Source organism: Schistocerca gregaria, chromosome 2 (genome assembly GCF_023897955.1).
Source record: "Schistocerca gregaria isolate iqSchGreg1 chromosome 2, iqSchGreg1.2, whole genome shotgun sequence".
Taxonomy (NCBI): domain Eukaryota; kingdom Metazoa; phylum Arthropoda; class Insecta; order Orthoptera; family Acrididae; genus Schistocerca; species Schistocerca gregaria.
In genome coordinates this window covers 292,270,583-292,297,125 of record NC_064921.1, presented here as the reverse complement: position 1 = coordinate 292,297,125, position 26,543 = coordinate 292,270,583, and the positions used below count along the sequence as shown (strand labels likewise).

General features: G+C 39.1%; 1 protein-coding gene across 4 annotated transcripts in view; it reads right to left on the bottom strand.

Moving 5' to 3' along the window:
• LOC126336898 (dynein regulatory complex protein 1) overlaps window positions 1-26,540 on the bottom strand; it is a 380,293-nt gene extending 353,753 nt beyond the window's left edge. For 2 of the 4 annotated variants that reach the window (XM_050001023.1, XM_050001021.1), the window contains exon 1: window positions 26,344-26,525. In XM_050001023.1, coding sequence (XP_049856980.1) covers window positions 26,344-26,410 — 67 coding nt within the window. In that variant the 5' untranslated portion in view covers window positions 26,411-26,525. Of the gene's footprint in view, window positions 1-26,343 lie in introns of all 4 variants that reach the window. The other 2 variants (XM_050001020.1, XM_050001019.1) reach the window with 2 other exon arrangements.
• Between the last annotated feature and the right edge of the window lie 3 nt (window positions 26,541-26,543).

The following is a 26,543-nucleotide window of genomic DNA, read 5'->3' as shown; positions in this document are numbered from 1 at the left end:
AGTGTTATTCGACACTGGAGCGTCAGCAAGCGTGATTTCTAGTTCCCTGTACTTGGATCTAGATAAAGGTTCTAAACTTCCGACGTTTCCAGTGCAGAACTGCCGAATCATCGGTGCCACTGGAAACAAATCAAAAAATGTCAAATTACAAGCTCTTTTAACTTTTGTTGTTTCCAACGTGCATGTTCGTTATCATTTCCTTGTTGTGGATAATTTAACAGTTCCATGTCTTTTCGGCATCGATTTCTTAAATCAGTATCGAGCAGTGATTGACTTAGGGAATGGTATCTGTCAATTGACGGTTGAAAAGCAAAGAATTTTGATACCTTTATCTAAAACAATTAATAACAACAATTCTTATCGGGACGTACGTCACTTGAAAGTACAATCTGTGCCCATCACTAATTTTTCTATGACAAACTATTGCAATTCTTCTTACAATGCTGATAGTAAAACTGTGTGGGAAAAGTGTGCCGAAGCCTACCATCTAACTGATTTGCAAAAACAGAATCTGTTTCACCTTCTTCAACAATTTTCAGTAGTCTTTCAAGATAAACCTGGTATCATACGTGGGTATGTGTACAAGATGGATGTCAAACCCCACCTAACATTTTGTCGTACACACTACAATATACCGTGGTCTAAAAAACCAGCGGTTATGCAGGAAATTAACAGAATGCTACGTTGGAAAATCATAGAAAATTCGCACTCGCCGTATTGCAACCCTTTGTTGTCAGTTTCGAAACCCGATGGAAGCGTGCGTCTTGTTCTCGATGCACGCGAAATCAACAAAATTATTATACCGGTAAATACTCGCCGTGTAAATCTGGACGAACAACTCCTGAAATTTCACAACACCAAATTTCTGACTAATATCGACCTACGATCGTCCTACTAACAGGTTCTTCTACATCCTGAATCACGTAAATATACCGCATTTTTGTGCGAAGGACGATCATACCAATTCCGTGTTTTGCCATTCGGGTTACGAATAAGTGCAGGAATCTTTATCGAGGCGCTTGACGACGTCCTCGGGCCAGATTTACTTTCACAAATCACTCCCTATGTGGATGATTTAGTTGTGGCGACTGCCACCTGGGAAGAACATGTCGATCTTCTAAGACAAATTTTGATTAAATTCGCCGATGCAGGCGTGATAATCAATTTGGAAAAATCAGGGTTCGCCCGACAACAGATTAAGTTCCTTGGCCACATCATCACGCCGGAAGGCATCAGGCCGGACTCTAAAAAGACTGAAGCAATTCGCAACTTTCCTGCACCCCGAACCAAAAAACAACTTAAAGCATTTTTGGGTCTTTCGTCATTTTTCAGTAAGTTCGTGACACAGCAAGCTCTTAACAGCCCACATCTTCTAAATCTTCTAAAGAAAAATTCCCTTTGGCGATGGACTACAGAATGTCAAGCCGATTTTGAAAAAATTAAACAATCATTAATCCACGCACCACTCCTCTGTCATCTGGACATGTCAAAAGACTTCTGCCTATCGACCGATGCGTCATCTTATGGACTTGGGGCCTTTTTGTTTCAACTGTCTGTTGAACATGATCGAACAATAGTAAAACCTATCAGTTTTGCCAGTCGCACCTTAACTGAATGCGAGAGATCGTATTCAGTTACGGAACGCGAGACCCTTGCAATTATTTGGTCTATGCGAAAATTTCAATATTTTCTCTGGGGAAAACATACACGCATCTATACAGACCACCAAGCTTTATCATTTTTACTGTCTTGCAAATTACTTCATTCCCGGCTCACTCGTTGGTGTTTGTCGTTACAAGAATACGATTTCGAAATTATTTACATCTCCGGCGAAACCAATATTGTTGCGGACGCTCTTTCTCGTCTTCCGCACGATGCGAAAAATCTTTCAGATTTGCATGAGCAAACTTCCGACTTTCAGGTCATGTTAATGTATGACGAATCCTACAACCGCTACTATCACCGAATCTGCAGGGATTTTGCACAGTTACAAGATGCCGATCCTAGGTGGTCTACAGTAAAAACAAAATTATGTCAGAATTCAAATTCTAATCTTCAAAATTACTACAAGATCAACAATGGTGTACTGTTTCATCGTTCCCATCTCGTGTCAGAGAGTTGGTTGGTATGTTTACCGGAAGCTTATGTTGACGACTTCATTTTGTTCACCCACAAAACCTGGGGACATTATGGCATTAATAAATGTGCCGCCAAGATCCTACGCTTCTGCTATTTTCCTAACATGCGACGTAGAGTCCTGCAGGTCATTCGCAAATGTATCATTTGCCAGAAGGCAAAATATTTGAACAAACATGCATCAATTGAATTGCATCCCATTCTTCCAAAGCAACCGCTTGATTTGATTTCCGTAGACATTGGCGGACCCTATCCACAATCCCGCGGTGGTGCTAAATACATTTTGGCTATATTGGACGTTTTTACTAAGTATGTGAAATTGTACGCCTTGCGCACAGCCACTGTTGCGGCTATCATTCGACGCTTTTCGGCCGACTACCTAGCCCGCGTCGGAAAACCTGTCGCTGTCCTAACGGACAATGCATCGTACTTTACGAGTGCAAAGTGGAAATCATTTCTGCAAGATTCCGATATTAAACATGTTCTTACTTCCCGATTTCACCCACAGGGTAACCCCGTTGAGCGAATTTTTAAAGAATTTAATCAATTTATGCGCATCCATTTTTCTACAAAACATTCCAAATGGATAGAATACCTCGCTCCGTTCGAGTACATTGTGAACAATTTGCCACATAGTTCAACCGGATTCTCACCTGCCGAGTTATTATCAGACGAACCAGAAAAAAACTCATGGTCAAGTCCCCTGCCTAAGTTGTCTTCGAACGATATTTCTTTGAAGGAAAAGGTAAGGCAAGCTGCCATTACCCTGGCACACACTGCGGAGCTCCGGAAGAAAAAATTTGATAAACGGGTCAGACCGACACGTGTGTTCGAAATTGATGATTTGGTATTGCTCACAACCCATCCCAAATCTACGAGGCTAAAACGTTTGCTTAAGAAATGGCAATTAGTTTACTCAGGTCCATACCGGATCGTCGATATTCCTCACCCTGGATGTTATTTATTAGCATACCCTACAACACAGAAAGTTAAATAACTTTACGCCCACCACCACTTAAAGCAGTATGTAAAGTAAGAGAAAGAGAAAGGATGTGCTAGTTACAGCTAAAATGTTAGTGTTAATTGTTAGTCAATGCAAAGAATCATAACGCATTAAACTATAGCAAATCTACGTTAAACATTACATGCAATCCAAGAACTATTTAATCTACGTTATATTTACTATGCTACGAATAATTTGACTACTAGCCAAGGACAACGAAGTTAGCGACCAAACTTACTCCTTAAACAGGCATTTTCTAGAACAGGAAACTATGTACAAGAAAAAAGATTTTATTATGTTAATAACTGTGATGAATTTGAGAGCCACCAGAATGCTATACTATACGCCAGCATGAGTGAATGATTGTGCTGAAATGAGTGTGAAAGAATGAATGTGAATTTTAGTTTATAAGGTAGTTTTTATGATGATGATGAGGATTTCGTTGTGTGTGAGCCAATGATGCCACCACGTAGTATTATTTGATGATTTGCGATTTATATTGAAGCTGTTCTATGAGAAGAAAGGTGAATATTAATTATATGAAGCTGTATGAATGAAAACGATACGTGTGTATGAATACTGATAGATGTTAACGAGAAATGATTCGCCGTGTAGGCAATAAAAAAGGAGAAAGAAAAACTTATTTGGTATGTGCCCTATTTAAAAAACCATTATCTCACGCTTGGCATAAAGAGTTTGTGTGCTCTCCATCGTAACAAACGTAAATTTTGTACATAGGTCATTGTGGAAGAAAAATGTTTATCAGCCACAGCGAAATAAATAATCTGCTTACGTAGCGAATAAAAATTGCTGTCGTTATAGAATCTCATTCTTTACACAGGCTAATTGTGTAGTACCATGCATGCAGGCTGCCTTCGTAAGATTCGTATTCTACATTTACGAAGGTCGTGTTTAATGGTTACGAACTTATGAACTCACTAACATTAACACTATTTAAAAAAATGTTTTTATCCTGTGAAGTAATTTAGGTGAAATCTAGCACTCATTACTTGATACTGTGAGGACATGGACATATGTATTTGTGTAAGTGGGATAGTATATAAGTTATGCAATTTTATGTCGTTCTGTCTGGACCAGAGTTAAGAAAATGCGACTCTCATAAAACAATTGCTAGGATACGAAGTCTCCCGCTCTCTGCTCATGTTCTCGACCAGGAAACAAAAACTACACGACTACCGGTACGACGTACAATTCACGATTACAAGAAAACCTACTTTAGTGTATGAGATTTTTCTTTCTCTTTCAGCAAAGTGGATAAGTTTTTGAAGATTTGTGTGTGAAGCAGTACGACGCAGCTGTCTTCGTGGACACAGCGATTTTCTTGTCTTTATGGAAACTAAAGCGCATTCATTTTCCTTTACCTACAGGAAATTCATATATTTATTTTACTACGTGATACTCACTAAAGTACACCTCTTATGGAAGGATCCTATAGTCATTTATTAGTACGTTTACTGACCGAATTTTTTTTCAGGAATATAAACTACCGTGTCATTAAGCGCGTATTTACCTAAACATGACTGATTCAACGAGTGAATTAAACCATATATGGTACTCACATTGATTCTTGCAAAACTCTTTGACTGATTTACAGGAAGTGATTGACAATGATCACTGAATTTCTTTTTGCTTAAACAGCAATTCGGATCAACTTTAAAGGATGAAACTGAATACAACATGAATTGGCTTAAAGTCAGTGACACTTGCGCAATGGCAAAGTTTATGATGCATACGTTACGCAAACAGATACACTATTCGTCGCACACATGTGTGAAAACACTACTGTATTGATGAAGATTTTGTAAATATGAATATAACCCAATCCTTCTATCTTGATCCTACTCCCACCTCCTTGCCCACTGCTGGACGATGGATAGTGGGGTAGTGAGGTTTTTGCACTATTCTTTTGTATATTTTGTCCATTCATAATTTGCAGCACTTAGGGTCTCTCGTCGAGTTTTGCAGAATTCTTGATGGCAGATGCCATAGATTTCAATATTCTGTAAAGAAGGAGATAGTACTCCGTTAGTGCACATGCACAGCAAGAAATAGATGGCACAACCTGAATTTCGTGTACATAAATATGTCATGTCATGTCTAATTGTAAAATTTTGTAAATGTAAACAACTAGCAATCTCAATATAAATCTGAATTTTGTAAAGTTTCACAGGACACGACTAGCAAAACATGTCTAATTGTAAGTTTTTGAAGATGTAAACAACTAGTATTCTCTATATAAATATGAATTTTGGGAGAGTTTCACAGGTCACGACTAGCAAAGTATTTCAGTGGCTATGTAGCAACTTAGCTACGAAGAAGTTCATTTGTATTATGTATATAGAATTTCATGTCTATAGTAGGTAATTATTATGTATATGTACATGTCCATTATTTCTATGTAATTTTGAACTTGCCTATTCAAAACTTAAATGTCCTCTTGTGAAGGCTACACACAAAACAGTCTTACTATGTGCACGTAATATAAAAGGAGAAAAGATGCAAAGTGTAATTTTGCTCAAAAGTGAAGTGTCTGTGAAAATGTGTTCTCAGAAGGAACAGGACGTCGAACCTCCCTTCTGAACAGTGTAAAAAAAAATCAAATAGTGTTGATAAAGAGAAATCAACCAGTCAAGAGTAAAAATATGATAGAAAAGTGTTTTCCGTACAAAGTGATAAGTTTAATCTCAAATTCTACGATAAAGTGCAATGATGCGTATCACAGTGATCCCTACCTTGGAAAGTGCTTGGAAGTCTGCGTTGTACGGTCTTCGGATGCGGCTACCAGTACTGTCGCGTCCGTCGTAAGGGGTGGCGCCGCCAGACGTGTCATCGCCTATTATACCTCAACAGCGGACCCGAGCGCGAGGCTGTATGCAGTGCCGCTGTGCGTGGTGGATGGACCACTTTATCAAAATTACTGCACTCGTGCACGCACAGCCACTCTTAAACACCAACAATACTGACATGAACTTTGTTGTCATCGACAACTTAAAACCAAATTGTATGACCTTTTGTGTTCTTTTGTCGTAAGCAGATTCATTACCTATTGTCCTGATGTGCAAACTGTAAAGTAAACAAAGTTGTGGTGCTGTGACTTTTACTGTGCTTCGCACGACGCACCACACTGAACTGAGGCAAAGCATAGTGTTCACTGGTCGACACAATAAGAACTGTGAATACAGGGTAGCAGCTATTGTTTTAATAACAGGACTGCCAACGGTGCAGGCATCTCTCTAAAAAAAAATGAATCATCCATTGATCAATTTCTAAGTGGCTATTTTGTAATGTGCAACAATTTATGTATATTTACTTAAACTTTGTACTTTAGGCTATAATTCTTTATATATGTATGTACTTGTCATATGTTTGAAAATGTTGTATAATGCTGGTGCAAACACTGCACAACCTTGTTCGTCAACTCAAATCTGGTACTGCCGCGAAGTTTGAAAAACTTACGCACCAGTAGAGGGGGCCGTGTGGCGATACCTGTAAGACACCGCTAGCCCACGCCTCTCGCGGTGTGCGTTTAACCCCATTTAAATGACGCGCCAAGCGCGCGCCCAGCGGCTGTACGATTAATTAAATAATCGGCGTGCTAATCACAGTTGAAATCTCTGGTCCAGAGGGACGTGAAGAGGCTGTGGTCCAGAGAGAGAGTAGAGTCAGTCGAGTCTAGTTCAGTCTTAAGAGTCAGTCGAGCTAGAAAGTGTCTTGTGAAACGATCATTCTGTGGATAATATTAGTGTGATGATTTCTTTTATATGTGTTGTGTTGTCTTCTTCGATGAGTAAAAAAAAAAATATAGGTAAAATTAATTTTTGTGATGTCCATCAATAAGTTCATTCCAGTAAAAATAGAACCACTTCCCTTCACCTTTATTCACCCTTTTTTCTTTCTTTCCTTTCAACAAAAGAAAAAAACAAAAAAATTACCACCTTTTTTTTTAAATTCCGGACATCACAATGTTTACGGTTGCTTATGGTACCATATGTGCTCAAAGGTTTGAACCTCTTTGTCTGAAGCAAATTAATGGCCATGCATATTTTTCTTCAGGGATGAAAACATATGGAAATAGCGTGGGGAGTAATTGGGATTCTGTGAACGACATGTAAAGGCTTCCCAGCTAAACCTCAGCAGCTTACTCGAAATAATCTTTGCAACATGTGGTGAAGACTAGTGGCCTCGAGGGTATAGTGCAATCAGAGAGCATAATCTTCAACACTATCCCTAGAATTTATCTTGGTCCTTTGATATGGAACCACGTGCAGAGTTTCAAGGAAAGGCTCTGTCGATTCTGTGATGGACTCAGCCACAGATTTCTGGACCTGCGTTGTGGGATGGAGTATTATAGGTCTCCTCTTGGGAGGTCAGAGGTGCACTACACAAGCAAAGCAGATACTCAGGTAGCAGAGTACTTGTGTAGTGCACAGCGGATATTTTTTAGGCTAGGTCGGGAGTCTGAGGTCCTCTGGTGAACGCTTGATATTCAACATGCAGAGATCGAAATCAGACTCAATACATAGTACAAACATTTCGATTGTGCAAATTTTGACAGCAAATTGTCGAAGCATTCGCAACAAAGTTCCTGAATTTATTAAGCTCTGGGAAATTCTTAGAACCATGAGCATGTTGAAACGTTAAATAGAAAGCTCTGTATATTTATCAAGGCATGTAATGTTTACCGAAAAGGCTTTGTGGGTAACCAGAAATCCTCCCATTTCAATGTATAACTGTGTATGATATAACTGTTTTTGTGAAAAAAAATATTCAATGGTAAATCTCACTCTCTTCCAAACGAATAAAATTCCCACTCTTATAAAATTAAACAAAAAGAAAACTTTCATATAGAGCCCACTAATACCACCATAAATAACAAAGGAACCCTTATTATGGGAAAGTTATTTATAATAACCTTCCCCCACAAATTAAATCAATAAAAGACCTGGAAAGTTTCAAATCAGCTTCTGAGGCATATTTGATTCATCACTGCTTTTATAGCCTCCAGAAGTTCCTTCAGGAATTACGCGAAAGATCTGTGTGTTTGCCTTAGTGATGTATCACACAAATGTTACTAGAGTCTTAATGATTTACCATCTAAATGTTACTGTAATACAAATATTAATCTGCCAGTATAGCACATTCTCTTTCTACTTTATAATATCTTCTTTTTATTTTTATACAGTATTTGCTTTGTATATTGTAACTCAGAGGTCATTCAATGTTAAAATAGTAAAATTAATGCAAAGTTGAATTATTTATATTATGTTTTGTTATAAATTGACTTGTATTACATCAGAATGTACCATTTGTGTACTGTATGACCACCAGCACCGATAAAACTTTACTCCACTTTACTATAATCTAGAGATTGGACACCACAGGAGGGGGAGCGTTCTATTGAGATCAGAACTGTTTCTGATTTTGAAGTTATCTGGACGTGAGTAGTAGGCCTTGGCTAAAATTATTGGATGTATCAGCCATCCAAGTCTGCCATAACTTGTAAAATATTTCAAAGAAAGTCTACAGCCAGTAGAGCAGAAATACCCAGATCATGCAGTACTAGGTGGAGACAACTTCAACCTACTGAGTATAGACAGGGATGTCTTTGGATGCGTTGCAGAAAGAGCAGATAAGCAGTTGTTAACATCCCATTTGCACAATAAATGATCATCATTTAGTTCCAATACGATGGCTGTAGAGGAATTATGGGCAAAGTTAAAACTGATTGTAAATTGTGCTCTGGACAAGTATGTACAGAGTATATGGATTAAGGGCAGAAAAGAGCCACCACGGATTAACAAAAAGATTTGAGAAATGCTGAGAAAGTAGAGATTGTGGCACTCTTGGTGCAGGAAGGAACACACTGATGTCAACAGGTAAAATTTAGTAAAATTTGTGAGTCTATGAGAAGAACAATGTGTGAAGCATAAAACTTCCTCTGTCGTACCTTAGCAAAAGATTTAACCGAGGATCCGAGCAAATTTTGGCCTTACGTAAATTCGTGAGGCAGGTTGAAGACTTCTACACAGTCACTTGCGGATCAATGGAGTCTAGCGATAGAAGGTAGCAAAAGAAAAGTTTGAGTTTTGTGGTTCGTTTTTAAGAAATCGTTTACACTGGAGGATCATACACTACTGGCCATTAAAATTGCTACACCAAGAAGAAATGCACATGATAAACAGTATTCACTGGACAAATATGTTATACTAGAACTGACATGTGATTACATTTTCACACAGTTTGGGTGCATAGATCCTGAGAAATCAGTACCCAGAACAACCACCTCTGGCTGTAATAACGGCCTTTATACGTCTGGGCATTGAGTCAAATAGAGCTTGGATGGCGTGTACAGGTACAGCTGCCCATGCAGTTTTAACACGATACCACAGTTCATTATGAGTAGTGACTTGCGTATTGTGATGAGCCTGTTGCTCGGCCACCATTTACCAGACGTTTTCAATTGGTGAGATATCTGGAGAATGTGCTGGCCAGGGCAGCAGTAGAAAATTTTCTATATCGGGAAAGGCCCGTACAGGACCTGCAACATGCGGTCGTGTATTATCCTGCTGAAATGTAGGGTTTCGCAGGGATCGAATGAAGGGCAGAGCCACGGGTCATGACACATCTGAAATGTAACGTTCACTGTTCAAAGTGCTGTCAATGCGAACAAGAGGTGACCGAGATGTGTAACCAATGGCACCCCATACCATCACACCAGGTGATACGCCAGTATAGCTATGACGAATACACACTTCCAATGTGCGTTCACCGCTATTTGCCAAACATGGATGCGATCATGAAGATGCTGTAAACAGAATCTGGATTCATTCGAAAAAATGATGTTTTGCCATTCGTGCACCCAGGTTCGTCATTGAGTACACCATCGCAGGCGCTCCTGTCTGTGATGCACCGTCAAGGGTAACTGCAGCGATGGTCTCCGAGCTGATAGTCCATGCTGCTGCAAACGTCGTCGAATTGTTCATGCAGGTGGTTGTTGTGTTGCAAAAGTCCCCATCTGTTGACTCAGGGATCGACACGTGGCTGCACGATCCGTTGCAGCCATGCGGATAAGATGCCTGTCATCTCGAATACTAGTGATACAACGCCGTTGGGTTCCAGCACGACGTTCCGTATTACCCTCCTGAACCCACCGATTCTATATTCTGCTAACAGTCATTGAATCTTGACCAACGCGAGCAGCAATGTCGCGATACGATAAACCGCAATCGCGATAGGCAACAATCCGACCTTTATCAAAGTCGGAAACGTGATGGTACGCATTTCTCCTCCTTGCACGAGGCATCACAACAACGTTTCACCAGGCAACGCCGGTCAACTGCTGTTTGTGTAAGAGAAATCGGTTGGAAACTTTCCTCACGTCAGCACGTTGTAGGTGTCGCCACCGGCGCCAACATTGTGTGAATGGTTTGAAAAGCTAATCATTTGCATATCACAGTATCTTCTTCCTGTCGGTAAAATTTCGCGTCTGTAGCACGTCATCATCGTCGTGTAGTAATTTTAATGGCCAGTAGTGTACAAACATACCATCATTTCTCTGTTGCAAGACTCTGGTATGGAGGACACAGTAATAAGCATATGTGGCGTAGAGAAGTAACCGAAGAGATGAGAACAAATAAATCGCCTGTCTGTATGGGATACCAGTTCGGTTTTACAGAATACACTGTGGCATTGGGGAGCTTGCAAGGACTGCGGGTCTTCTCGCACATCTCAAAATTTCCAAAAGATCCAAAAACAAGAGCAGGCAAGTACCATATATAAGGGCAAAAGAACGGACCCCCATTATTACTGACCAGTATTTTTATCATCGATGTTTTGCGGAGTTCTTGGACGTATTTCGAGCAAAGATATAATAAATTTTTTGAGTTATAAAAGCTTCTCTCAAACTTTCAGCAGAGATTTACAAACCATCCCTCGTGTGAAACCCAGGTTCCCCTTTTCTCACAAACCATTATCCAAACTATGGATGAAGGGCACTGGGCAAGAGTCCATATTTCTAAATTTCCAGACTTTTCATGAAGGTATGAGAATATGGAATAAATCCCCAGATATTAAGTGACTCGAACATTTCTTAAGTAATATAACCCTGTACATTGTCCTCGATGGCGAATGTTTCATGGGGGACAATCGTATAGTCAGTAGTGCCCCAGGCAAAGGTGATAGGAACACTCTTATTCTCTATTTACGTAAATGAACTGATGCAAAGGGTGAGCAGACACTCCTGCTGTTTGCCGACGATGCTATGGTGTGCAAGATGGTTTCGCCATTGAGTGACTGTGTGAGGATACAAGATAGCTTAGACTGGTGTAATGAGTGGCCACTTGCGCTAAATGTGGAAAAATGTAAGTTAATATAGATGGTAGGAAAAACAATCTCATAACAGCTGTTGTTCGACCAACACTTCATCAGTAAAGCTATCCATAGTACTACTGTTCCTCACTGTTTACGCAAACAAAACCCTGGTCATATTTAATTTGACTAGGGTCTATAAGCAATAGATAAATAAATAGACGCAACTGAGCAGAACTGAATGCAAACATGGGGGCACTGAGTTAAAAGGGAATTAACGCTGTCAACATCAGCTACTTTGAATGAATGGAAATAAGTCACACAGCACATGTCACAGAATCCTGACGCCGCATCTTGGTATGCATCGTGTTGCCGCCGAGTAGAATGTTGGCATGATGCAAGATGGCGGCAAGTAGTAGTGAAACGGTTCTTAGCTCGTGTAAAAACACTTCTTTAGACGATAAAAAGTGTAGAAAGTGCGCAAAAATGTTGAAAACTGGAATCACATGCAGGGAATGCAACAATTCGTTTCATTTTCGATGTGCTAAAATTGACTCATCAGTGAAAGAAAACAACGAATTTACGACAAGCTGGAACTGCTTTCAGTGCTGCCTTAAAAACTCAGGTAAAATTACAAATGCAAAAAGTTGTGACTGTAAGTGCGAATTCTCAGCATTAGTTGAAGATTTAATACGTGAAATTCAGTGTTTAAAAGCTGAGGTTACATCACTAAATAAAAAGGTGAACGAAATTGATCGGCAGTGCCTGTTGAACGGTAGTAGGCCTAAATCAAAAACAAAGGAATGCTTTCCGACTATTGTAACTCAAAACAGGTATCAGATTCTTGACGAAATACCGATGGCGGAAGTTGCAGCATTAAAATCCGTGCAAACTAAAAACAACCGTTCAAACTGTAAAAAAATTGCCAGTGATAATTTCAAAAAACGCCAAGTCCCAAACTCATGTATTAATGCTAACCTAGTGAGTGAACATAAACAAATAGTTCAATGTAACGACAGTGAAGTCTGTGAAAGAAATGACAGTGTAATCCATGAAAATGTATGCAAGAAACTATTCCAAAACGGCAGTAGAAGCGAGAAGAACCAGAAGTACAAGAAGGGCCGAATTCTTATATATGGGGACAGTCATGGTCGCGAAATAGCTCAAAACATCGTGAATATCCAAGACGATTTTACAACTGTGGCTCACATTCAACCTGGTGCACCTCTTTCTGCTGTGGTGAAGCCGTGTGTGCAAGATAGTGAATCTTTCTCAGCAAATGATTATGTCGTTATCATCGGTGGTACAAATGATGTGGCTAAAAATCAAGCAAATGACGCTATCAGGCACATGAAAATAACACTCGGTAAGTTGACTGGCACGAAAGTAATTGTTGTTAACGTTCCACATAGACATGATCTAATGGACCAATCTATTGTGAACTTGGAAGTGCAAAAGACAAATGTTAGGCTTAATACAATATGTAATAAATTTCGCAATGTGTCTTTGGTAAACATCAGTAAACTAGAAAGAAACCTGCACACAACTCATGGTATGCACATGAATAAGAGAGGTAAAAAGTTTGTGAGTAAATTAATTATTAATGAAATCAGACGAAACAATACACAAAGCAGTGTAAATAAGTGCATTGCTATGGAATGGCACAACCCACCCAAACAGGACCTACCACACAAACAGCTACTGCTGACAAGCCAGGGAAACTTGTAAGCCCTGCTGGACAGCCTGGTAGCTCTAAATCTCCCTGTATGGTCCAGCAGGAGAAACTCAGCCCTAATATCATACAGCAGAACCCTTGTAGTCTTAAAAACAATCAGCCTGGTAGGGTGACACCCCCATCAAGTGTTCAACAATCCAAACTCACATTCAAATTAATTCAGCAGAACTTTCAAAGTCTTAGCAATAAGCACAATGAGTTGGATACCATTGCAACAATTGATAACCCAGATGTTTTAGTTATAAGTGAACACTGGTACACAGATGAGCTAATCAGTGTATGTAAGCCACTCTCCATGATCTTTTGCTCTGCCTTCAGTAGAAAAGAGAAACGTGGTGGTGGGGTAGCTATCTTTGCTACCAGCAGTAGTAATTATAGTGTAATAGATGTAAGTGCTTTCAGCATTGAGGGAATAATAGAACTAGCAGCAATTAATTATAAGTGGGGGAAAGAGAACTTAATTATTATAGGCCTATATAGACCTCCATCTGGTAGCCTAGATATTTTCTTTGATGTTCTTAACGACCTGCTTGTTGACATTGACAGTAAACACTGCAGTAAAAATGGCTGGGTTAACATAATACTAACTGGAGATATAAACATTGACCTGTTGTCCAATGACTCTATCTCTAAAAAAACTAATGCTAATACTAGCACAGTTTAACTTAACATTTCTGATAAATGAGCCCACTAGAGAGGTCAATAGTATCAAATCATGCATTGACAACATTATAACTAACATGTCCCACTTTACATGCAGTGCATCAGTTCTGAAGCTTGCCATTTCTGACCACCACGCAATACAGGTATTGATAGAAGCTGAAAATCCTCATGTCAATAGAAAAGAGAAACAATATGTGTCAAAAAGAATCACCAATGATGACAATGTTAAAGATCTCAACAGTTTGCTGAAAAGCTTACAATGGGGTGAAAAGAACAGCATTACTTTCAGTGAATTTGCATCAGATTTTTATTATTGCTTCAGTATTTCATGCCCAGAAATGACCTTTACAGTAAATGACTGCAAAAAGAGACAAAAAAATAACTGGATAAATCATGAAGTAAAAACAGCAAGAGAGAAACTTAGACTTTTCCAATATGCAATGGTAAATAATAACAATAATAATAGACTAAAGGTAGAATTTAAGAACTATCATGATTATTATAAAGATCTGCTGCTAGAAACTAAAAGTAAATATGTAGCCACAATGTTAAGGAACTCTACTAACACTGGACTAGCTGTTTGGAAAGTAATAAATAGCTTTAGGGATTGTAAGGACAGATCTACTAGTGATTTTACTATAAACCATAAAGGGCGTATCATGAAACTTCAATGTCAGATTGCAAATGTTTTTAATGAGTACTTTTCTTCTGTTGGAAAATCTGTCAATGACCATTTTAAGAATCTTCAGTATAGATATAAGGGCATTCCAATCAAACAAAGCATATACTTGGCCCCAACCAATAGCAAGGAAATCCAAACCATAGTAAGGTCATTAAAAAATACAAAATCAGCAGGCTATGATGGATTGTCTATCAGTACACTGAAAAGATGCATAGACAACATATCTGATGCCATGGCCACAGCAGTAAATGATGTAATTGCATCAGGTTGTTTCCCAGATAGTCTAAAGATAGCACAAGTAACCCCAATTTACAAGAAAGGTGATAAATCAAAAATTGAGAACTACCGTCCCATCTCAATCTTACCTGCATTTTCTAAGGTAGTTGAGAAAGTTATTTACACTAGATTAATGACATTCCTGAGTCAACACAATTTAATATTTGAAAATCAGAATGGCTTTATGAAAAACAAGTCAACTTCAGTAGCCGCAGCACAATTAATAGACAAAATAATAACTGCCATAGAGAATAAGGAGTATGTAACTGGAGTGTTCCTTGATCTAGAAAAAGCTTTTGATTGTGTCAACATCACCATATTACTTGACAAGCTATGGAACCTGGGTATTAGAGGAACTGGCTATGATCTAATAAAATCCTATATGTACAATAGAAAACAATTTGTCTTGCTTAAAACAAAAAGTGGGCCTTTCAAATCTAAAATTACTGATATCGAATATGGAGTGCCTCAAGGTTCTGTCTTGGGACCCCTTCTTTTCTTAATTTATGTTAATGACATACAGTATTGTTCCCCTAACTGTAAAAAAATATTGTATGCAGATGATACATCAATTGTGTGTAGACACGAAGACTATGACAGTCTGGAGGTGCTGTGCAACAGTGTAACTAATGAAATAGTGAAGTATTTTAATGAAAGCCATCTAAATGTAAGTGCTTCAAAGACTGCAATGATGGAATTTAACACAAGGAAACAAATAGAATTTGGTATGAAATTATCCATAGGAAATGACATTGTGAAAAAAGAAAAATGGACAAAGTTCTTGGGAATTACAATCCAGGACAGCCTCAAATGGGACATGCATATCGATTCCTTAGCCTTTAAGCTGTCGAAGAATGTATTTGCTATAAATATGATGAGCAAATATTGTAAGGATATGGGTGTACTAAAAACTGCTTATCATGCACTATTCTCATCAAATTTAAACTATGCTGTAGAAATATGGGGTGCAACAACTCAAGCCAACCTAAGCACATTATTAATACTACAGAAAAAAGTTATCAGAATTATTTGTGGTGCCAAACCCAGAGAATCATGTCGAAATCTGTTCCCAAAATTAGGAGTGCTTACCATTATAGGTTTATACATATTGAAAGTTATATTGCTCGTTAAAACAATAAATCCAAATTTCAACTGTGACCTGCACCAGTACGATACAAGGCAAAAGTTCAGATACCATGTAAATAGCCACAGAACAGCTATATATGAAAAAAAATGCACTTTATGCTGGGCTGAAGCTAGCTAATGCCCTACCAAAAAGTTTCACAACCCTTCCTAGTAACAAATTAAAAGATCAGCTAAAAAAAATTCTAATTGAAAACCCTTTTTATTCCTTAGACGAGTACTATATCTATATGAAAAGTGCTTCATAAGTATGTCAAGCTCATAGTTTAAAGTAACTTACAACTAATACGATGTTGATAACAACAATATTTGTAATATTGTGATTGTATACTACCAAATGTAAAATGCATCAAATGTAAAATTTATTAATACAAACAAACCATTAGTTTTTAAATTTATAAACTGACATATTCAGAAGAATAATCTATATGATGTCCTGAAACTGTATTATTTCTAGGGATTGTATTTGATTATTCGATGTTGAATAAATATTATTATTATTATTTATTATTATTATTATTATTACATTTGCACCGTTTTTCACCTTTTTATTCGGAATACATGTACAAAGCTAACTGGGGCAAGAAACCAAACGAAATGCAATAACTTTGTAACGAGCTGCCAGAGTCTGTGGCCTCCTTGTACCAGAAGGTATTGTTACATGACTGTTGGTCGGAAACAGTACTGTTGTATCTGAAATTATGGTTGGTATATTTAACTGACACTGAGGAATGTGGTACATAAAAGTACTAGTTATTGTCGGTAACTGACTAATGTCATCTACTCTTTCAATCGGACTTGCATGCCTTATTAAATGACAGAACATGTGGAATGACAGCACATGTGGAATGATGTAGCAGCTGCTGTGTTGCCATGGGAGTGAAGTAGACTACAACTCTTGGAGCTGTTTCGCCAAAGGACACACTGGAAGAGACGCAGGTCAATGGCTCATAGGTCATCACACAGCTTTTTGTAATGCCGCACTGCGGTGCCCAGAGTACCATGGACAAACAGAGTATCATGGACAAACATGGATAGGATCTCCTGTGGGGCCGCCCGACACCTCCCCCGCTGCCCCCGGCCACGACTGCTTTACAACCGAGGAGTGGAAGGAGCAGGAACACTTTTTGGCAGAGGGCACTATTGTGCGCAAAAGTAGACAGCTAAGACATTCTCCCAAAAACACTGGAAACCACAGATAAACATCTTGAGAATGGACTGGGCACCTGCAGTTTTGAGAATCAAATGTTTACACAGGCCTAAGACTCGCAGGGCTTGTCTAACATAAACAAATAAGTGTTTGGACGCAGAAGCTCGAATGTGCCAATGAGAATCAGGCTCATTTTTCAGAGAGATAGATGGAAGACGAGGAGGAGGAGATTGTTATTTATCAACCCATAGACAATTAGGTCATTAGAGACAGAACATAAGCTTGGGTTATGGAAGGATGGGAGAGGAAATCAGCTATGCCTTTTCAAAGGCAGTTGCCTGAAGCGATTTAGGAAAATCACAGAAACCTAAATCAGGATGGCCAGACGCAGATTTGAACTATCATTCTCTTGAAAGAGAGAGAGTTGGAGAGGGAATGAAATGACTTCCTTCTGTATTAAATGGTAGAATTCACATTATTGGTTAACTGACTAGAGGATAACCCAGGGAAGAGACTGGCATGTTCCAAGGAACATTTTTATTGGTCGGCCACTGGAAGATCCAAAACTCAGCGTATGTGAATACAGCAATAGACAAAAAATGCAGCAATTCTAGGTTTCCTTTTAGTAAACATTTGATCAGAATTTACTTGATCATCGTCTTCGATAGTCTTGAGCATCGAAAGACTCTGCCACCAAACTTCTTCGCTGACAGCTTCTGCCATCACAGCTGATGTATCAATGAAATTATAGAAATGATTGGTGCCACCAATGACTGATTCTGTAGCCACTTTAGTCATCACCTACACCTGAAATTTGCTATGGAGAGGTGGAACCGCAATCACAAGATGATGCCTAGGAATACTAAAGTCATTTTGTAACATTCCGATTACTTCAAGTTTTAGTCTGAAGACTCGGTACAGTGAATTTGCTGTTTTCTACAGGCCACCTCACATCACCATCACATCATGGCAACTTGACATCAGGGAGTATTCCCAATGTCCATCACATCAAGTCAATTAAAGTCATGTGATCTCTCAACTTGCATCGATGTTCTCAGCCGTTCTTACATGAGAATTGTGGTCTTTGCAAGACAATTCATAGTCTACATAAACAACAGGACAGCATACATACATAGATACTGGAGTCCACATTTGTATGAAAATGTCACTTATCAGACTCGAATGGTTTGCTGGTTGTAGGGATAGCTTGTATGTTAGAGAAAGATGACACAAGTGAGAAACAACACAGAAAAGGAGTATGAGTCCAAAAAATGTCATTATGTGCTGCTGTACAGAATGGAATCTGCATTTTGTAGATATTTTAGAAAGCTGAAGCTCCAATTTCTTCATTTCTTCTACCAAACTGCACCCAGAACTATAAAAACAAAAGCAGATTTTAGGAATTGCCATCACACTCCATGAAAAATTTGTTTGCCTAAGGTTACTTTTCGTTGCCAATATCAGTGCAGATTTTTATGTAATAGTCGTACCTCCCTCAATACTTCATCCTTCAAGATTTACTGTTTATCTTTAACACCTGTACTTGGCTTTTAACAGTTCAAGTATCTTATATGTACTAGGGTTAGCTAGTGAGACCACATAAATAATGATCATTGGTGCTTGCAAAACTATTTCACACACAATTCAGAGAGCTACTTGACAGAAAATAAGCTTGCCACTAAAACATACACTATTTAAACAAACAACGCTAATAAATTACTTGATGTATACACCTAAAAAAATTGCATCTGTTGCTGTTTCTGAAGTTTTCAGCCCATTTCTTTATTAAACATTACAAATTCCTGACAAGATACAAATTAATTCTACTTTTTTCTCTTCACGTTTCAGCCATATTCCGGTCCATTTCACTATCAAACATTAAATACGATATCTGAAGGTATAAAAAGTCATTTTATGAGTGTACTAGACGGCAAGTAATTTAGTATGTTCATGTCATACAATTTGAGACTACAGACTCCCTGCTTCAATTAACCTTTCATCATTCATTACGAAATTATAAATTTAAATGAAAGAAATAACCAAAGAAGTTGAACTGTTTTTACGCACAAAATGCACTTACACAACAAGGCAACATATATACATGTATGCTGGCGTCTTCATTTGAACAAAAATTAAATTTATGGTATTTGAAGTGGTTTGCAGATCCCAGAGATAGTTCGTATGCTGCAGAAGGAAGACAGAAGTGCGAAACAATGCAATAAATGGTTGCAATAAAAGGTGTGGGTCCGAAAGGTTGCATTACATGGTACAGAAGTGGAATTTCACACACTCTACAAGACATTTGAGGAAGAGGTATATGCATTTTATAAATGATTTAGAAAGTTGAAGCTCCAATTCTTTCAATTGTTACGTCAAATTGCACCCAGAATTACTAAAAGGAACACTCTTTCAAGCTGCTATTACACTCCATGAAAAACTGCTGTGTTTAAAATAAAATTTAGGTGCTAGTTAGTTTAAGGTTACGTTTTGTGCCATGTCATATCTCCCTCACTGTCTTTCCCTTAAATATTTGAAGCATCCTTTCCTTTACATCTTCTATTTGGCTTTCAATAACTCAAGTGCCTTATTTGAATTGGGGGTAGCTAGTGAAATCACACAATTATTGACAATTGTTTCACAGACGATCCACTGAGCTGCTTAACAATAAATAAGCCTGCTAAAACCACATATATACACAAACAACTCTAATACATTACTTGATGTAAACTTAATAAGTTACTTTTTCCCATTATTACAGTGTCTGGAAGTTTCAGTACATTTCATCATCACATATTACAAATACCTGAGAACATACAAATAAATTCCAGTTATTAATCTACCTAACTGTACACAAAGTACTCTTCTCACTCCAGGTTTCAGTCATATTGGAATCCATTTCATAGTAAAATATTAAATATGGTTCCAGTATGTACAATAATTTGCTTTATAAATACATCTACATCTACATCGACATGACTACTCTGCAATTCACATTTAAGTGCTTGGCAGAGGGTTCATCGAACCACAATCATACTATCTCTCTACTATTCCACTTCTGAACAGCGAGCGGGAAAAACGAACACCTAAACCTTTCTGTTCGAGCTCTGATTTCTCTTATTTTATTTTGATGATCATTCCTACCTATGTAGGTTGGGTTCAACAAAATATTTTCGCATTCGGAAGAGAAAGTTGGTGACTGAAATTTCGTAAAAAGGTCTCGCCGCGACGAAAAACGTCTATGCTGTAATGACTTCCATACCAACTCGTGTATCATATCTGCCACACTCTCTCCACTATAACGTGATAATACAAAACGAGCTGCCCTTTTTTGCACCCTTTCGATGTCCTCCATCAATCCCACCTGGTAAGGATCCCACACCGCGCAGCAATATTCTAACAGAGGACGAACGAGTGTAGTGTAAGCTGTCTCTTTAGTGGACTTGTTGCATCTTCTAAGTGTCCTGCCAATGAAACGCAACCTTTGGCTCGCCTTCCCGACAATATTATCTATGTGGTTCTTCCAACTGAAGTTGTTCATAATTTTAACACCCAGGTACTTAGTTGAATTGACAGCCTTGAGAATTGTACTATTTATTTCTTTTGGAACTCATGTGGATCATCTCACACTTTTCGTTATTTAGTATCAACTGCCAACTGACACACCATACAGCAATCTTTTCTAAATCGCTTTGCAAATGATACTGGTCTTCGGATGACCTTACTAGACGGTAAATTACAGCATCATCTGCGAACAGTCTAAGAGAACTGCTCAGATTGTCACCCAGGTCATTTATATAGATCAGGAACAGTAGAGGTCCCAGGACGCTTCCCTGGGGAACACCTTGATATCACTTCAGTTTTACTCGATGATTTGCCGTTTATTACTACGAACTGCGATCTTCCTGACAGGAAATCACAAATCCAGTCGCACAACTGAGACGATACCCCATAGCTCCGCAGCTTGATTAGAAGTCGCTTATGAGGAACGGTGTCAAAAGCTTTCCGGAAATCTAGAAATACGGAATCAACTTGAGATCCCCTGTCGATAGTGGCCATTACTTCGTGCGAATAAAGAGCGAGCTGCGTTGCACAAGAGCGATGTTTTCTGAAGCAATGCTGATTACGTGTCAATAGATCGTTCCCTTCGAGGTGATTCATAATGTTTGAATACAGTATATGCTCCAAAACCCTACTGCAAACCGACGTCAATGATATAGGTCTGTAGTTAAATGGATTACTCCTACTACCCTTCTTGAACACTGGTGCGACCTGCGCAATTTTCCAATCTGTAGGTACAGATCTATCGGTGAGCGAGCAGTTGTATATGAGTGCTAAGTAGGGAGCTATAGTATCAGCCTAATCTGAAAGGAACCTAATCGGTATACAATCTGGACCTGAAGACTTGCCCGTATCAAGCGATTTGAGTTGCTTCGCAACCCCTAAGGTATCTACTTCTAAGAAACTCATGCTAGCAGATGTTCGTGTTTCAAATTCTGGAATATTCCATTCGTCTTCCCTAGTGAAGGAATTTCGGAAAACTGCGTTCAATAACTCCGCTTTAGCGGCACAGTCTTCGATAACAGTACCATCGGCACTGCGCAGCGAAGGTATTGATTGCGTCTTGCCGCTTGTGTACTTTACATACGACCAGAATTTCTTCGGATTTTCTACCAAATTTCGAGACAATGTTTCGTTGTGGAACCTATTAAAGGCATCTCGCATCGAAGTACGTGCCAAATTTCGCGCGTCTGTAAATTTTAGCCCATCTTTGTTTCTGATGGATTTGGAAGAAATGGTATTGAGCCTAGCTACAATGACCTTGTGATCACTAATCCCTGTATCAGTCATGATGCTCTCTATCAGCTCTGGATTGTTTGTGGCTAAGAGGTCAAGTGTGTTTTTGCAACCATTTACAATTCGCGTGGGTTCGTGGACTAACTGCTCGAAATAATTTTCGGAGAAAGCGTTTAGGACAATCTCGGAAGACGTTTTCTGCCTACCACCGGTTTTGAACAAGTATTTTTGCCAACATACCGAGGGTAGGTTGAAGTCCCCACCAACTATAACCGTATGAGTGGGGTATTTATTTGTTACGAGACTCAAACTTTCTCTGAACTGTTCCGCAACTGTATCATCGGAGTCTGGGGGTCGGTAGAAGGAGCCAATTATTAACTTAATTCGGCTGTTAAGTATAACCTCCACCCACACCAATTCGCACAGAGTATCTACTTCGACTTCACTACAAGATAAACCACTACTGACAGACACAAACACTCCACCACCAATTCTGCCTAATCTATCTTTCCTGAACATCGTCTGAGACTTTGTAAAAATTTCTGTAGAACTTATTTCAGGCTTTAGCCAGCTTTCTGTACCTATAACGATATCAGCTTCTGTGCTTTCTATTAGCGCTTGAAGCTCAGGGACTTTTCCAGCGCAACTACAACAATTTACAACTATAATTCCGACTGTTCCTTGATCCAAGCACGTCCTGTAATTGCCAAGCACCCTTTGACATGGCAGCCCATTCCGCACCTTCACGAGGCCTTCTAACCTAAAAAACCGCCCAGTCCACGCCACACAGCCTCCGCTACCCGTGTAGCCGCCAGCTGCATGTAGTGAACTCGTGACCTATTCAGCGGAACCCGAAACCCCACCACCCCATGGCGCAAGTCAAGGAATCTGCAGCCAATATGGGCGCAAAACCGTCTGAGCCTCTGATTCAGACCCTTCACCGGGCTCTGCACCAAAGGTCCGCAGTCGGTTCTGTCAATGATGCTGCAGATGGTGAGCTCTGCCTTTATCTCGTAAGCAAGACCGGCAGCCTTCACCAAATCAGATAGCCGCTGGAATCCAGAGAGAATTTCCTCAGATCCAAAGCGACACACGTCATTAGTGCCGACATGTGCCACCACCTGCAGCTGGCTGCACCCTGTGCTCTTCATGGCATCCAGAAGGACCCTTTCCACATCAGGAATGACTCCTCCCGGAATGCACATGGAGTGCACACTGGATTTCTTCCCCTCCTTAGCCGCCGTATCCCTAAGGGGCCCCATTACGCGCCTAACATTGGAGCTCGCAACTACCAGTAAGCCCACCCTCTGCGATTGCCCGGACCTTGAAGGCTGACAACACAGAACAATTAATTTAGTACATTCATATTATACAATTCAATTAATCTTTCGTCATTAATTATAATATTATATTTTTGCATCCTGAGACACACTTCTGCGGCCGTGTGATTTCCAGTTCTTGGTGAATAAAAAGGTTTCGAGTAATTACAATACAATATCTGCCACATTCTGTGCTATATTTGCAAAAAATCTCGTTTCGATATCTAGAATCATATATGAGATATGACGATTTTTATGGCCACATGATTCGCGATGTGCAAAAACGTGAATGGGCGAGTCGCGCGCGACCGTCCTTCGAATATAAACCTACTAACTCGAGAACGAAATTAAATTTTGTTCTGCTTTCTATGCAATGCATTTTTATCTCTGCAAAATCTCTAAAGTTTCGTGCAATGTTCTACTAAATTTGATGCAGCACAGTTACTATGGCATATAACGAGAGGAAATTCAGTTCTTTATTAAGCGAAGATATTAGACTGTAATGTGGACAAATTTAATTTTTAACCTAAAAATTTTTTTAAATATTTCAAAGCAGCTGGCAAGTGCGCATGGATGGAACTGGGCGCGTCGCGCCCGACCATCCATCGAATATAAAACCCAATACTCCTGAACGAAATGAGATAGCGTTCTGCTCTCAATTTCAAATAAAATGTCGGTATCTTGTCTGCATTTCATTCACTGCAATTTATGAGCTAAAATGAACCATATGCAAAGTTTGCGCAATGTGTTTTTACACCTGTGAGCTCTTTAAAATTTCTTGTAGTTCTTTACTGAGTTTGATGAAGCGCAGTAAGTATGATGAATAACGAAAAGAAATTCAGTTCTTTAGCGAGGGGAAGAGTTGAGGATTACTAAGAATGAGACACAGCCCGTTGGCTTCAAACACTGATGTCAGAAGTTACCACAGATGACGTATTCCACAGATTTAACAGCAAAGACGGATTTTGAGAAACAATGCAGGACACAGGAAACAGTTAGTAGGCATGTATCACAGATATTCATATTTCGAACATAATGTTATGAATATCGCTTCTTTGAGACCTAGTACCCTATTGTGCAGTTCATACTAGTACTAGCGAAGGCAGAAAGACCGACGTACATCAAATTTGCATCTCATACTTCAGTTGACCTATATAAGCCAACTAATGCTAGCAAAGACGAAAAAATCGATGTATGTAACACTGGCATCATGTACCTTAGTTGAACTACATGAAGGCGATAAAACGCAACATACATAAAACTTGTATCCTCTATATTGTCAACTGAAAAATAGGATACTAATGCTTGTGAAGGCGAAAAACAGAGAGGTACATAGATTTGTATCTCGCATCCCGTACCTCTGTAGTTCAACTGAGGTACAGGATGCCAATGTTATGCATGTCGCTTTTTTCGCCTTTGCTAGCCCTAGCGTCCTACTCTTCAGTCGACCTACACAGATCGACTGAAGTACGAGATACAAATTTTTCGTATGTCAGTTGTTTCCCCTTAGATAGTATTAGTATTGACTGAAATATATCATAGTTAATGCTAGTGCTAGCGAAAGCGAAAAAAGTCGACAACTGTAAAATTTACATTTCATACTACAGTTGACAAACCCTGCTTCAAGTATTCCATATTCAAAGAAATGGCTAAATCCATACCTTCAGACGAAAGTCAAAAAGCAAAAATTGTCCTGAATGAAAAGCACTCCTTTCAAAATATCTAAAACTCACTAAGAATGGAAATATGTACCGACTGAATTGGAACGAAGAAATGATTTAAATTAGTGCAAGTTACAAAAATTGCACACAATGTCTAGCCCTGTCTTTTAGAAACACATTTATTTCGGTTTACAATGATGACACCCCGACACACAAGATAACGACTTTATTATCTATGGCTCGAAAATAAAGACATTAATATCTATGAGTAAAATATGGCCTCTAGAATGAAATTTTCACTCTGTAGCGGAGTGTGCACTGATATGAAACTTCCTGGGAGATTAAAACTGTGTGTCGGATGGAGACTCGAGCTTGGGACCTTTGGCTTTCGGGCAAGTACTTTGCCAACTGAGCTACCCAAGTACGAATCACGCCCCATCCTCACAGCTTTAATTCCACCAGTACCTCGTCTCCTATCTTCCAAACTTCACAGAAGCTCTCCTGCGAACCTTGCAGAACCAGCACTCCAGGAAGAAAAGATATTGCGGAGGCATGGCTTAGCCACGGCCTGGGGGTTGTTTCTAGAACGAAATTTTCACTCTACAGCGGAGTGTGCGTTTGTATGAAACTTCCTGGAAGATTAAAACTGTGTGCCGGACCGAGACTCGAACACTGGAGAGCACTTGCCCGAGAAAGGCAAAGAGTCCTAGTTCGAGTCTCGGTCTGGCACACAGTTTTAATCTGCCAGGAAGTTTCAAAATATGATGTCATTGGTTAAAGCCGAGGGTGGTATTCCATTCTTCAGTTGACCTGTAAGATGCGCAAAATTCCAATTTTTTCGAATAATACTCCTCAAAGAATTGGTTGAGAAGTACTTCATATCGGCCGTAAAGCCGTCTCTCAGCAGATGCACCAGTATTTGTCTTTCAGTCATTTCAAAAGTTGCTTCGGCACGGAATACAAAGAGCATATCTAAAGCAGCGAAAGAATTACTACTTAATTATAACGTATTACGTCGAATACTCAAAAGATACGATTGGCTTATTTCTTTGAAAAGGCGATGACCGATTGATCTTCCATTCCCTCGGTAGCGATCTAGACGTCTACAGGATTATCTATCCTAATACTTCTCCTTTCGATATGCATGTATGATATGAATGCTTCCAGCACTGTTTGAATCACAGGGTTAATAAGATATATGTTACAGGGTACGTAGGTTAAAAATATTGTTACAGTAACATACAAATATAGTAAAAGGCAATTCGTATTCACTTGGAAAATTTCCATGAAACTATGTTAAATTTATATTCAAATAACAGTGCGAAACTTGTGAGGAACTGAAGACGATCTCTTTCCCAGAAGTGTTACAAAAATTCCATAATTCATATTTTTACATACTATGCTAAATTATTAGCAGTTTTAATTGTTACGAGTGGCTCGACAATGCACTAACCTTTTCGCAGCTTCCAATCGCCTTTGAATGCGCTGGCGGCGCGCGAGTTTCCGTTCATTTGGATCATCTGATGTAATATTCAATTCTTCTGATTCTTGCAATAGAATTCCTTCCATTTCTATTACGAGTAACGTGTTTCCGCTGCCGTGCACCTGCTGATTTTTGTAACTTCGTTACTAGTTGCTAATAGCAACGTTGTT